The sequence below is a fragment of the Anastrepha ludens genome, chromosome 6 (genome assembly GCF_028408465.1).
Source record: "Anastrepha ludens isolate Willacy chromosome 6, idAnaLude1.1, whole genome shotgun sequence".
Taxonomy (NCBI): domain Eukaryota; kingdom Metazoa; phylum Arthropoda; class Insecta; order Diptera; family Tephritidae; genus Anastrepha; species Anastrepha ludens.
In genome coordinates this window covers 101,844,891-101,860,690 of record NC_071502.1, presented here as the reverse complement: position 1 = coordinate 101,860,690, position 15,800 = coordinate 101,844,891, and the positions used below count along the sequence as shown (strand labels likewise).

General features: G+C 31.8%; 1 protein-coding gene across 19 annotated transcripts in view; it reads left to right on the top strand.

Moving 5' to 3' along the window:
* LOC128868316 (patronin) overlaps nt 1-15,800 on the top strand; it is a 50,544-nt gene that overhangs the window by 25,681 nt on the left and 9,063 nt on the right. For 10 of the 19 annotated variants that reach the window (XM_054110269.1, XM_054110272.1, XM_054110276.1 and 7 more), the window contains 5 exons: nt 49-241; nt 2,896-2,973; nt 6,825-6,896; nt 7,471-7,569; nt 11,780-11,962. In XM_054110269.1, coding sequence (XP_053966244.1) covers nt 49-241; nt 2,896-2,973; nt 6,825-6,896; nt 7,471-7,569; nt 11,780-11,962 — 625 coding nt within the window. The remainder of the gene's footprint in view (nt 1-48; nt 242-2,895; nt 2,974-6,824; nt 6,897-7,470; nt 7,570-11,779; nt 11,963-15,800) is intronic. The other 9 variants (XM_054110283.1, XM_054110280.1, XM_054110284.1 and 6 more) reach the window with 7 other exon arrangements.

The following is a 15,800-nucleotide window of genomic DNA, read 5'->3' as shown; positions in this document are numbered from 1 at the left end:
ATTCATGTGTTTGTTTTTATTAATAAATATTGACTTGTATTGCATTAGGGTAAAACGCTCGATCGTTCTGAGCTAACGATGAAACAAACAACACAAAATACACCTACGCCGCGTCTCCGACAGACACGCATTACCCGACCACGTCCCAAGACCATACACGTCGATGATGGTTCAGTGGACTTGAGTGAGGCATCGAGTATTTCTAGTCGTAGTAAAAAAGGTTCTAGTACCAATCTAACAGGTGAGGCAATGGAAACTTAAGCGATGGAGATACAAGTGCATATTGTGCTTGTTAGCTAATTACATTGTTGTTATTATTCTCTTGTAAAGTTTGCTTGTTACGTTTTGTAAATGTATTTGTATTGCTCGATACAATTTCAAAACTTTCTGACATGCCTTACATTCTTCTTGCTGTTCGATCTACTTTTGAATGTTGTACTTTTTTTACTTTAAACTGTGCACAAAAGCTGCTTTACAGTTGTGGTTCAAACATGCACACAAACACATACACAAGTCACACAAGCATTTATTTTTTTCGCACAATTTGAAATGCATTGCATAATAGCGCAGAGGAAAAAAGAATGGCTTTTGAAATGGTGCGATATATGCGACAGATGTATTGAGAAAAAAATCGATATTGGATTTTTGAATTTTTTGAACTGGTGAAAAATTTAGTTGAGTTAAAAAAAATATACGCGAGCGAGTACTATACGGAGCAAGGCGCAATGCGCCTTGGTATGAGCAATTGATAGAAAATATATTTTTTTTTAATTGTTTAACCTCCAAAAAATAAAACTAACTTTGGAAATAGTAAAAGCAACGCTGTAGAAGAAAACATTGAAATTGAATTTTTAATTTTTTTAACTCTGAAAAATATATATACATATACATATATTTATAAAAGTAATTAAAAAAATAACGTTGTTGTTGTAAAACCGTAAAATATTCCCTATCAATTTATGGGGCTGCTGCTAAAGTGGCAGAACCGACTTTCATTGAACAAAAACTTTTGCCAGTTAAAATAAAATTTTTGAATTTTGTAAAATTGAAAAAATATATTTATTACGGGTGATGGCATCCGCATATAATAAAAACTCACGTGCATTTTGTTTTTGCTTTTTTAATTCCATCACACTCTTGTCCACACTTGACGTTGCGGTTCCCCACCAGGAACGCCAAAATGGGTTTTTTATCCCGCTTAGCTTTTTTCAAGTCAAATACACACTTTTCAAGTCTCTTTTTTTGCAATATTTCACTTTACACCAACTTTAAATTACCAATGTACACAAATGGCAAAGTAAATACACAGATGTAAACAAAACAAATCATTTTGACGTATTCATATACACGCGAAAAAGTCAGCTCGGTGGATGCCACCACCTGTAATAAGTCCGCCTTGGAATGAGCGTTGTATCGAAATCGAATGATGTTCACAAATAGTTCGAGTGACCCAGGGCGAATTAATTAAAAGTGGTGGCACTAGGCCAACAACAACATTTTGTACCTTAGAATGTCACGTCAAAGTAAAAAATGTGACATGGAAAAAGAAATTACTAATTTGAGAAAACATTCAAAACAAAAAAAAAATTTTTTTTGTTGTGCTGAAATTATTTTAAAATGTTCATAACAACATTTTGAATTTAAAGTCCATACAAAATTTAAATTTGTAAATTACAAATTCGAATGTGAGTAATACGTTTTGTAACTCAATTTTTTCCTGATATCCGAATTATACGGCGAAAGGAAAAAAAAACACAAATTAGCTGACCTACTGCTTAGATTATCTATCGAATCTATTAAAAGTAGTTCTATTAGTGGTGCATTCTAAGTCGAATCTATTAAAGATAGCAGTAGGTCAGCTGCTTTTTTTCTTTCGCTGTGTCCATGTCCCTGTCAGCACAGAATAAAACGAGGCGAATTCATTCTTTGTTTTCTACTTTGCCAATACTTCGGCGTGACAATCAAACGACAAAACATTGTTGTTAGTCTAGTGCCACCACTTTTAATGAAGGCGCCTTAGAATGAACGTTGAGTTGAAAATCGAGGCAAATTTACCAGGTAGAGCGAAACCAACATGAGTAGTATATTTTGTTTTTGCTTTAAGCCCCTAAAATTTCAAAATCTTTGAACAAAAATACACAGTTTAGAACAATTAAACAAAATTTAACAATAGAACCAGAAAAAATAGAGTCCAAATAAATAGAAAAAAAATGAAATCAGCTGCTCCACTGATACTACCTCGTGCCTTGCGCCTTGATTGAAAACGAATTTTTAATTTTTTTTGAATGCTGAAAGAATTAAGTCAACTTTAAAAATACCACCGGATTAGCAAAAATTTTGAAATTGAAATTTTTGAATATTTAAAATCGATTTTTTTCTTTGGGGAAGTACTTCAAAAACTTTTAACTTGCAAAAATGCACTTAAAAATTATTTTTCTTAAATACTTTAAAAATATTTTATAATATCAAAAAATATAAATTGCACTAAAGTTATTTTGAAATTTGGAGAAGTTGTAAATATTTAGCAACTGTGATGTTTTCCACACCAATATTTTTATCAATCGACTTTATTTCAATTAAAGCGTGTTTTGTTAGTACTTTTTGTAAATTCTTTTTTATAATTTTTATAGCTATTCCAATTACTTGTGCGTTTTGCCCTCAAAACATTTTTGTGTTGTGTTCTCATTGTATTTTTTTGATTTCCTACTTTTGAAAACCATTAGCAGAATGCGAGGCATGCAAGCAAATACCGTTAATCATTGCTTTAATTTGTTTCGCTAAAAACAAAAAAACGTGTCGTTTTTTCCTTATTTGTTTATTAAATGTTTATTTATTTTTTTTCGTTGTGTATTAATAATGCTCATTGGCTTCTATTGTTCGCTGCAAACTCTGTAGCCTATGGTACGTTGAGCAATTCCAACACCCTGAGACGAGATTTTTATAGAGGCTCGCACGATTCTCTAACTGTGAAAGGTAAATAATCTACTAAACCACAAAATAATGTAAACAAAAAAATTGTCCATCGTTAGAAACGATGACAACTTATTGCTAAGTAATGAAAATCGAATCGATTTAAGATTTCGTATCGCCACGCGCAAATTTCATATGCATGCACAATATGAGACCGGTCATGCATCAGATGAGGCTACTCACCGGCATAGGCATTACATATTGAACGCATTAACATAACCAAAAAAAAGCATACATTAAAAACTAATTTAAATTTAAAGAATTGAAAACATATCAAACTAAACTACCCTTTGAAAATTCAGAATGCTTTTTTATAACCAGAAAGCAGCTTTTTACATCACTGTACCGAAATTAATTCTTTTAATTTTTTAAGTCACATGCCCAAATCAGTTTTATATTTGCTTTAATTAAGCGGCAACAGATCCATTTAAAAAGCTTCATTTTCATTTGCATTTAAAATTGTTAATCTTTACCAGTATAATTTGTACAGCATTTTTAATAGTTTCAAGCATAGAAATTCAACTGAACTTGCGTTTGAGTTTTGGTTGTGTTCAAATTTAATATCAATAATATCGTTTGTTGCTGAGACTTGTTCGTATGTAGCCAAAAATATATAAATAACGAAATAGATAGAAGAGTGCGCCTAAAAGTATACTTATGATAAAAAATATTAATTTCTAAAATATATGTGCAAATTAAAAAGCATTTTCTAAGTTTCACAATTTACATACCAAACTTTCGAGGGAGGCGTGAGCCTAACGCTGAAGAAGTCACTTAATACCACAACCTCATCATTACCCAAAAAATAGGGATCTGTATCAAATGCAGCGAAAACAAGCTATCGGTATCTGCTTCAGTCTTTGCAGAACAAGGTGCACTTGATAGGGCGCCTACTCTAATATTTACCTCCAATTATTCCCCTACACCAGCTTATGATCTGCCCCTGCTCCATTCGCAAAAATACCAGGTCTTGTAGGTTTTAGCCCCGGCACTAATATTGTGGATGTCACGCAATAAGCAGGCTGGTTTCGTTTCCTTTCTCACGGCTGTTTAATAAAATTCGATCTTCATCATTTTGAAGCATTCGACAGACAACAAACTAACGCCGATCCTCTGCCAACAACATATGAGTTTTTGTCTCAGGAAAAAAGCCGAATAATGAGACTAATGTAGAGTGAGTGGTGTGAATATCCAGAAGTCTAGCCAGGCATAGAGGAGATCTCCTAAGGTCTTTCCACACATGCAGTCGTCAGTTATCATGAATTACTACTCATAGAAATGGAGAGTTGGGCCCAAACAAGTGGTATTAGAATTTCCTCCAGGCGTAAGTGCGCGCCTCTGCATTCTAATGGAGTGTGGCAACCATCGTAACCTAACCTAACCAAACCTAATCTGGTCTGCCCTATCACGAATAGTGAAGTTTTCCTTACTTTCATTGCGCCTCTACTTTGTGAAGGCATTTTTTTTAATCATACTTCTACTTAACGATGCCCACTAAATGCCATTCTGGCCACCACAAACCAAACACATCCTTTTAAGTCCGGACTAACTTATCAAAATATCTTAACTGGAGTGACACGAATTTGTGCATAACCGACCTATTTTCGAAAACAAACTGGTCTATTTCCGACCAAAGTACATGTAAAATATTTATACCAATTTTTTGTTTGAAATTTTCTGGCAATAACTACTCTAGACCGCTGTGGGTATGAAACACCAGATGACAGAAAATGTTTTTTTTTTTTTCAAAGTGGTTGTCCCTAGGCAGACAATAGTGAAACCTCCGAGTGTATTTGTACGACGCTCCATTTGTGGAAAAAACTCAAGACGCATACCACAAATTGGAAGAGAGGCTTGACCAAACACCAAATAAAAGGTGTAAGTGTCGATTATACATATACATATGTATACAATAAAAGGTGGCGCAAAATTAGTCACCCTATCGGAAGATTTATAATTTTTGCAAATGACTGCGTAACTCAATTCATATTCGATGCTTGTGAACTATACAGCTGCAGTATACAAACAGACAAGCAGTGCAGCGCGATCAAAATGAAGATCACATAACTCCAGCCTTTTGTTAATTTATGTTAGCAAAACAGTTATTCGAATATAAAATTGGATGATTAATTTTGCGCCACCTTGTATATTTAAATCGTCTTTCAAAAGTTACGTGCAGATGTCAGTAGTGAATAATTTCAAGACGGTACCTTTTTCATGTCATATTTGACATTTTATTATGAAATTAATCGGTTTTTAAAAACAAAATATCGCAAAAAACGTAATTTTTTTTGGTGGAAATCATCGTCTGAATGAGTCAACAACTCAAAGGTTGGAGCAAAAATTTGTGGCAGACCAAAAACTGGTTGCATTTTATACCTACTGCCAGGTGTGGATAATACTGCCGGCCCACCGGCACAGCCAAGCTTTTCACAAATGCACGCAAGTCCAAACACCAACGTCAAGGTCCAGGTACGAGGAAGGGCAACCTTCAATATTAGGCGGACTATTAGGCGAATTTTACCTGCATACGTGCTCATGGTGGATGTTTAAATGATAACATTTTTCACATATAATTGTTAAGAGCCGTTTTTTTGAATATAAATAGTGAAACCTGAAAGAATCTAAATTTGTATTAGATTTATTTTAAGACAACATCTAGGCACGTCTTTTGAAGAATTCTTTATATAAATAAATTTTTTTTTTTTTGGACTGAAGATGCCAAATCTTACATTTCATGTGCAAGAAAGTTTTCAGTTTAAAGTAATACAGTAGAACTTTAAGGGGTTAGGGATAGTCAGAGGCCCGAAAAAATTATGATTTTCAATAATTTTTGTTTGCTAGTCAATTGCTTTATTTTACAAAAATAAAAACATAGCATTAATGCATCATGTTTCGACTTGACTTTAGCAAAATTTCAAACAAAAAAAATTAATAATTGCAAAAGTTATCGCTGTTTGTGTGGAGCCCGTTTCTCCAGAAGTCCCTTGCGGTGATCATCACAAGTCCATGGAGATTCATCTAAAATCAATCGGACAAGAGAAATTAGTTTTATTAATAGATAATATTGTGCCTGATCGAAGCTCTTTTTTCAAAATTAACAATATGGTGGCCCCAGGAAATATTTTTCAAATTTTCGAGAAAAAGCCGACAATTATTTGTTAAAAAAATTTGAAATTTTGAAAAAAAACCCCCTCGATCAGGCACGAGCTTTTCATGTTTTTCAAAAGCAGTATTAATTTTATTGAAATCTACCAAGCGGTTTTTAAGTTATAGTGATCACCAATTCAAAAAACATTGTTTTGAGAAAAATGCATTTAAGGTTTTGCTATCGATTTAGTAACCTTTATTAATTGTTGAATAACTCGAAAAGTATTTGTCGAATTCGCTTCAAATTTTCGCACAATATTTTTAAGAAATTTTATTATATTTTAGGGAAATGCAAAATTTTATTATATTTTAGGAAAATGCAAAATGAAAGTTCTGACTACCCCTAACCCCTTGAATTAATAGCGTCGCTCAAAATAGTCTCACTTGGGATTTTTTAAAAACTTTATTATAGCTCCCTATTGAACTCCACTTAGGAACTACGGACTATATGTAGACTAAATACTCCTTCAATACAGAATTCTCATGCACTCATTTTAGCTTAAACTACTTTTAGGCGCACTCCCTCTTTTTTTTTTTTTTTTTTTTTGTTGTTGTTGTTTTGCATGACAGCGTTAAATGAGTATGTAATAGTTGCTATTTTACTATGCCTTATGCAACTGTGTATGATTTAATTTCACTTGCAATTTTACTTCATCTGTGTTTTTAATCTACATCTGCATATATACTTATATATTTTTAAACAGAATCACCTGATGAATACCCAAGCACAAGTTCAACTCCAATTGGGCGCAGGGGATCATATAAGGCATCAAGAGGTTGGTGATGGGTATTAATTTAAGTTTATTTCTTACACCACTTTTTACGGTTCCTAAGAATTTTTAACCGACATATACATAATAAGTACATATTAAGCATTCTAAGCACGTACATATGTATATGGAAATGTAAAATATGGCAACACTATATACACGTACATACATACATGCATACATATGCATGTACCTGCGGTGTGTTTAGACTTTCATCTGGTGAAGAAGAGAACGAGGAACTGCCACAAACAGCCTTGTGTATATACATACATATATATAACTATATAAATATCAATCACCTACTATTTTATGCAACCTTAATCTAGTTATTTTATACGAATCCAAAAAATGGTGTTGGTATTTTGGGTCAGGTTTACAAATTAAATTATTTTACTGCTGCAGTATTTTTCTTTCTTCTACTTATCTATATATTTATTTTCAAATATTTATAATATATCTTACTATTTAAAAAACAATTTTTTTTTTGTTCAAATACTTCAATACCGCATTTACAATACAATTTTTATCAATTAATGAGTACAAACCAAAACAAACGCCTGTATTATGGGCCTTTTTCCAGAACCAACCGTCGATCGAGGCCGCTCACGTATATCTGTAGCTAAAGGAAGTAGCCTTAATTTCCGTGGTCGCAAGTCGAATTCGCTAATGAATCTGTGTGGTAAGAACCGAAGACCAATTACAAAACAAACAAAAAAAAATATTATGAAAAATAAAGGCATATCTGTACGCTCAAGAAACAGCTAAGCAAAAAAAAAACAAAAAAAAGTGTAAAAAATATGTACAACAACAAAAATTGCTTACTCAGGTGGTTGGTGGTTTGGTTTTTGTTTTGGTTTTGGTTTTGGTTTCTTATTCTTTACATTCGTTGCTCCAGTATTGTGTGACAATCGCATTATACTCTTATTTACATACCAACTCGTTTCTGTTGGCTTTAATATTACTTTTCAACTTATACTTGTGGTGGTCTCAGCTTTTGTAATAAATATAAACAGCATTTTTCATATACTTGTTGTTGTTTCAAAAATAACTTCCAACCTAGAAAATATTGTATATATACGAGTAAGGTGTGCTTCATGTATAGTGTTTTAGTGAAGATCGTTCAATTCAAAGGTTGTGGCTAATCCCATTATTTGTAGGCTAAATTCTGTACTTTTTTGTTAAAAGTTTGTCTTTGAAACTTCACCTCAAATATTACTCTTGTCGCGCATTTTGTTTGACTGTTTGAATCTCATTTGTAAATTATATTAGTGGGATATTTCTTCTTGAAAATAATCTTAATTAATAACCTTTTTTCAATTTCTCATACTTAGCACAGTAAATTCGATACCTGTGAAATCAAAAGTTAAACGCAAAAATTTACATTCATATATTTTCCATATTAAATGTAGTTTAAAAAAATTAAAAAAAATTTCATAAATTTTTCACTCTCACTAAGCTAACTGTTAATCTCAAAAATTTAGATTTTACAATTTTTTAAAAATAATTCCAAACTATTATTCATCCAACCTAAAGCAAAGAGTACTTATTTCGATCATCTATCATCAGTTCAACATTTTGTTATCATACTCGCCTGCGCCACATTTACAACAAAACTAATTTCTCTTGAAGCAAGAAACACAAAAAAAGAAGTACTGACTTTAATATAAGAAAATAAAAAAAAATGCGTCAATAACCACGCCCATTTCTAACAAAACTTTACCCATACAAGTACAGTTAATTTAGGTTTGGTTTCACATTTTGTGCTTTGCAGTTTACAAAATAAGATTAAGTGTGAAGAACTGGCTCCCAAATATGCCGCTTTTGCATACTTGTACCTCGAAGTGAAGAGTAATTAAAGCTATGGAAAATGAGTAATTAAGATGTAATGTTAAATTAGCTACGTACAGCATTCAATCTATTAGGAAATTAAAGAAAATTTAACTGTAAAGGCCAGTTTTTTTCATAAACGGTTTTCTGCCACGGTTAAACAAAGTACAAGCCGATTAAAAAAACTCGCTTAGCTTTTTTCACCACCAGCAATAAAATTAGAACCAAATAATTTCTTGGATGTTGAAATAAGTTGGGTGAGTCTTGGTGGAGTGCACCTTTTCCAGATTTGAAACTTTAGCTGACTTAACTTAGCTTCAAACGGTTTTTTAAACTGTTTTAATGGCCTCCAAATATTTCGTTTCCATATTTTAATTTGTGCGCTCTTCTGCTTAACTAAAACTTTCACCACAGTTTAACTTGCATTGAAAAAGTGACCTTTTCTAAATTAGTTGCATATTTTTAGGACAAAGAAAGCTTATAACTTAAATTTTTTTTTAATAGAAACTATTTGCTTTATGAGAAAATTACCAAATTCGGCAGGATTTTTTTTATAAAGTACAATAACAAAATTGTATTTTATAATGTGATAAGCTGAGATAAAATTTAGTGTTTTATGAGTTTTTTTAATTTTTTTTTTTTAAATCTAACTTAAAAACAAAATACTCAAAAAATTAATGTTTTTAAAATGAAAGTTTTTCTTCAAACTCTGTTTTTATTACCTGAGACGTAATTTCAAGCAAATTATTTTTTCTTTATTAAATATTTTTTTTGTACATAATGCAAGGTGGCGCAAAATTTTACATCTAACTTTTTTATATTTTTTTCTTCAAATTTAACTTAGAATTAAAAGAGAATTCTCTAAAAATTAATTCTTCCAAAATTAAATTTTTTCTTCTTTTTTTTATTGTATTACCTGAGACGTAATTTCAATAAATTATTGTTTCTTTATTTAACAATTTTCTTAAATTAAAAGAAAATTCTCTAAAAGTTAATTTTTTTTTCAAACTCTGTTTTTTATTGTATTATCTGAGGCGTAATTTCAAGCAAATTATTATTTTTTTTTATTTAAAAATTTTTTTGTACATAATACAAGGTGGCACAAAATTAATCATCTAATTTTTTTATATTTTTTTTCTTGAAATCTAACTTAGAATTAAAAGAGAATTCTCTAAAAGTTAATTCTTCCAAAATTAAATTTCTTTTTTTTTTTATTGTATTACCTGAGACGTAATTTCAATAAATTATTTTTTCTATATTTAACAATTTTCGTATACATAATACAAGGTGCGCAAAATTAATCATCTAAATTTTATATATATATATATATATTTTTTTTTTGTTTTGAAATTTAGCTCAAAATTAAAAAAAACTCTCAAGCCATTGATTCTGCCAAAATTAAATTTTTTCTCCAAACTCTGTTTTTTATTGCTTGAGATGTAATTTTAAGCTAAAAATATTTTTTCTTTAATTAAAAATTACCTTACATAATACAAGGTGGCGCAAAATTAATCATCCGTTTTTGTTTTTTAATAACTTTTTTGCGAAATAAAAACAAAAATGATTTTGAGTAATGCTCACCTCTATTTTGATCTTTGCGCGCTCCATTCCTTGTCTTTTGTATACTGCAGTTGTTTAGTTCACAAGTGTCAAATATGATTGATACACGACGCCATTTGAAAAAAAATGTATGTAAATCTTCCGATAGGGTGGTTAATTCTGCGTCGCCTTGTTTGTGCATACGTCTCAATAGTTTCTCTTAAGTTTTGCGTATTTCAAAAAGATTTTAATACTTTCTTACTCATTTTGAAAAAAAAGTTTAAATTGTAAAAAAAATAAAATGTTCCTAAATTTCAAATTTTTTGAAAATTAATATAATTTTTTTTTTTACTGTAAAAATTTACAAAACTCAAATGAGCTTAACTTGCGTATACTTCTGAAAGTATGTACAAGGTCACGCAAAATTACTCATCCAATTTGTTTTTGAATAACTGTTTTTGCTAGCATAAATTACGAAAACCAAGCTTGAGTGATGGGAAATCTTTATTTTGACCGCGCTTCATTGCTTGTCTGTTTGTACTTCCACTACAGCTGTCTAGTTCACAAGTGTCAAATTTGATTGACGTACGACGTCATTTGGAAAAGTTATAAATCTTCCGCTAGCTTGATTAATTTTGCGCCACCTTGTATGTAAATTGAAATTGCATATCCTGTTGCAAAAGTCTGTTATCAAACATGTGAATAGGAATTTTGTATTCAAAACTGAAAAAAATTCCATAATTTCGAAATTCTGGCAATTAGAAAACTTAAAAAAACTTAAGAACTCATTACTCGATTGTCTTTCAAGTCACTTATGTACAAATTATATGCTCGAGCATTTTGTAAACTCATACCAGCAAACCCATGTATATATACATACATACATATTATACATACAATACATATATAGTATGTAAGTGTAATTCTGTGAGTACCATTTTAAATTATTTCTAACATTTTCGTAAACGATCGCGATTTAACTCATTGCACCAATTCATAACACAAGCTTACAAGTGTACATACATACATACAAACAAACATATTGTATAGATAATTAAATTTGAATACTAAAATTAAATTTTAAATAAAACTAATTTTTCAAAACAAATGAAAAAAATTTAAAAACTCTAAACTCCAAAAAAAACTAAACTTAACTAAAAACACATATTTCCTAATATTTGGCAAATGTTAAATTATGCACATGCGTTGTTGTTTTTATCTTTTTTCCAAACTAACATCATACAAATTATCGTCAAACTAAACGTGCTCGCCCGCTCGCTGTCATTACTGAATTGAAAAATACGTACAAAAAAAAATCGTTAAACTAAACACAAACCTACTCTACTCAAATCAAAAAAATATTTGTATGTGTAACTCATCCGTACTGTGTGAATGCCTGTGTAACCGCCTGCTCGTCTGACCTTCTGACTTTCTGCCTGCCTGCCTGCCTATCAACGTTATGTCGTTCGTTCGTTTGTTATTGGTTGTATTGTTGTTTAAAACGCATCTTGGCCTAGATACAGATTCGGGATTGGGTCGTGCCACTCCGCCACGTCGTGCGCCATCACCTGGGATGGCCTCAGGTAGGCATATGCCATCACCATCTGGGCCAGGCTCGTTGCCGCCTGGTTTGATATCGAAACGGCGCGGCTTCGATGATGGATCGGGCTTACTCTCAGCCAATCTCGGCTCCATGGATTATTCGGGTTTGTATTTTTTTGCTGCGATTAATAAGAAATATTTCACGTATTTGCTATATTTTTTGAGAACACACTTGCACGATCTCACACGCTTACACAAGCACACACATACATACAATATGTATACATACATACGTTTATGATTGTATATACACAATTTCTTATATACCATTTACATGCATATATACAAACATGTGAACATGAATTTGTCATTTGATCTAAATATTTTTCGCTTCCATATTTTTTCATTGAAATCATAGTTTAAGTATAATATTTTTTTTTTCATGAAAGCTATCATCCAGGAGTGTCCTATCTTGTTAGACAATTAATGAAAAACTTAAAGCTTTAAAATTATCTGTGCAGTGCATTTTTTTCATTCAAAGTTCTACGTACATGCATTAGGGTGGGGCTATTTAAGCGCTTATACTTGCACTCCAATCCCGAGTGGCATCGTCTACATTTCACGCTGAACAAGAACACTAAAAAAATTGTGCGTAAAAAAGAAACAATTTCCATTTCCAAAACCAAAAAACAAAGCAAAGGTCAGATCTATTTTATATCGCAATAGATAAAAAAGGTAAAACAGTCAACGTGATAGCATACATATTTGACTTTTGCGTAAAAATTTTTGCTATTTGGTTATACAAATTTTTTTTCCTTCCGTATAAATAGACCCACTCTAATGCATATACTGTCAACGTGAAAAGAAAGTGTACACCTCAATTTTGTCTTTTTATTTATTTTGTAATTTCAATAATTTTTTTTATAAAAAGATAGTTCATATTACAACGAAACTCTTATGAAGCAGAACTTTTTATTTAACTTTTGAACTTTTTATTTAAAATTTTCATCAAAAGGAATTCGGCAAATTTCCATCCAAATTTCAAATTTTTACTCGGAATTTCTGAAAACATTTGAAGTGTGCAATTTTATAGCTCATTGAATTTTTGTGCCAGTTTCAAGTAGGTCCAAAATCACACTGATTTTTGAGAACTTTTTTCGGTCGCGGTCTTGTATATTTTCTCCATTTCACGCCTACTCCACATTTTTTATATGGAAGAATGGGTGTCCATCAACAGAACATTTTTTCAAAAATCAATGCGATTTTTGAACCACTTGAGGGTAGGTAGGAAGGTGATAGAAGAATGGGTGTCCATCAACAGAACATTTTTTCAAAAATCAATGCGATTTTTGAACCACTTGAGGGTAGGTAGGAAGGTGATAGGGGGCCTGTCGCAACGACACACTTAAATCTTTCGTAGGCCCATTGTGATACCTCTGGAGCTTAACCTTACCCTATGGGTTCTTTTTCAAACCATCCACTAGCTTTAATAAACGAGCAAAGCTTCGTTAGCTTTAGTTTAGTTTTAGCTATGCCCGCTACATCAGTTAAAAATGCCGTATCAAGAGTGTGCAGCCTCCTCATAGCTAAGCTTTCACACTCACATAAAAGGTGTCTGACTGTTTCTCCTTCTGCTGTTTCCAGCTTCTACAAAAATCGAAGTACGGGAGTCCTAACCTTCTAGCGTGGCTGCCTATTAAACAATGACCAGTTAATACCCCTATCATTTTCCTTATAGCTTCTCTGTTGAATCTTAATCGACCGCTGTTGCATTTCGGCCATGTCTGCTTGGTTCGCATGTTGTGAGGTTTTGCCAACTTGTATTTAACTGACGGTTGATGGTTTCCCTATCTATCAGTAGCTTACAAGTGGCTAAAGGCATGGGTATCTGCGTCTTATCCGGTTGGAGATCGAGCGTTGTACCGGTCCGGGCAAGTTCATCTGTCTTGCAGTTCCCACTTGAAACTTGCACTTTATTTTACCAAAATTCAATGAACTATAAAACTGCATACCTGAAATTTTTTCTAAAAATTTTGCGTAAAAAGTTTGAAATTTTGCTTTATATGGTTTTTGTTGTAGTATAAACTGTGTTTTTATAAAAGAATAATTGAAATTAAAACGTAAATAAATAAATATATGGTGTACACTTTCTTTTGGCGTTGATTGTATATCTGTATACGAGTACATACATGCTTATGCATGTAATATATTTTAAATCAAATTTCTACTTACTGAAATTTCGTCTTATTTATATCCATTATGAGTGATAAGTAGGAAATAAATTTACACTAAAATATCGCTGCCTTAAATTTAACTTTTAAGTATAAGAAATAAGGGCGTGGTTATTGATATACATATTCATATACATACATAATTCAAATTCGTATAGAAATTGCATATTTATCAATATTTATTTGTAGCGATTAAGACCAATTTTTTCAAGTACTTGTACGTTCGTTTCTATTAGGATTTTTCTTACTGCATTTTTTTTTTTTGAATATCATTTATATAAATATTGCCATATCGGTTCTTACTCTAAAAGTAGTGATTAGGAACCGCGCTTCGAGTATGAAACTAAAACATGATTGTAAAAGGATTTTCTATTAACGGTCACACCTTGTCAGGCAATGAAAAACTCTCAGACTAAATTTCTGCCGAGGCTTTTCATGGGCCATCAATCATTTTAAGGCGGCATGAAACCGCAAACCTTGTTCAAAAAATTGAAGAATTGTACAAGAAGGCGCAAAATTAATCATCCATTTTGTTTTTGAATAACTATTTTACTAAATAGTAAAAATAAAAATAAATAAAAAAAAAAATGATTTTGAGTGATTGAAATCTTCAAACGCTTCATCTCTTGTCTGTCAAATATGATTGAAGTAGGCCGCCCTTTTGCAAAAAAATAAATCTTTCAATAGGGTGATTGATTTTGTGCCACCTTTTATGTTATATTCTAAGGGTTTTGGGGGAAGGTGGAGCTCAGTTTAAAGCGCACGGAGTGATTTATCGGTCAATCAGTTGCACAAAATTTTGAACATTTTTCTAATTCCCCACCAGGCTTGGTTATTATTATTATTATTTTTTTTTTGTTTTGTTGTTTGTACAAAGTTACTGTTTAAAAATCAAAATTTTGAACGACTTGCATATATCGATTTCTCAAATGGTTGACAAACAATTTATACTTCGTTTATATGGCGCTGAAGACTGGGAGAGTGATAGCAAATACAGTGCACTCGCGGTAACTCGAATAGCCGCTAAGTCGAACGACGTGCTAACTCGAACACATTTTTTCCCCTATTGACTTCTTTGTAACTCGAACAATAAAAAAGCGCTATAACTCGAACAAAAAAACAAATTTATTTGTACACACATTCTTTTCAAACATGTACATTTTGTACATAGATACATATGTAATAGTATATGTATATAAATTATATGTATACTAGTGTATTGTCCATATGAATATTTCGGCGTTAATATCCCGTTAGTTTTCTGGGAACAACATCTTGCATTGACCAAATTGCTTTAAATTTGTCATTTGTAGTATATCAGTGCACGTGAGTAATGGATCGTAAAAGGTTGAAGTGTTTAACATTAAAAGAGAGGGCTGAAGTCCTTAACAAAATTAAACGTGGACGTAGTGTTATTTCTCTAGCGAAGGAATATGGGGTAGCCAAGTCCACCATAAGTCTTATAAAAAAGAAAGATAAGGCAATTTATGGCTTGCACTAACGCTACCGGCAACCATAAGCTTAAACTTCTCGTTATTGACAAAGCAAGAAATCCTTGTGTTTTCAAAAATTTTAACTGTGGAGTACAAAAATTCCAAATCAGCCTGGATGACTTCGGCGATTTTCAAAGACTGGTTTCATAATTCGTTCGTGCCGCAGGTAAAATCCAGATTCATTAAAACAATTTTTTTAACCAAGTTAAATGACTTTAATAATTAGGTAAGAAAAAATTTGAAAGATGGGGACTACCTGAGAAAGCTCTTCTTCTAAT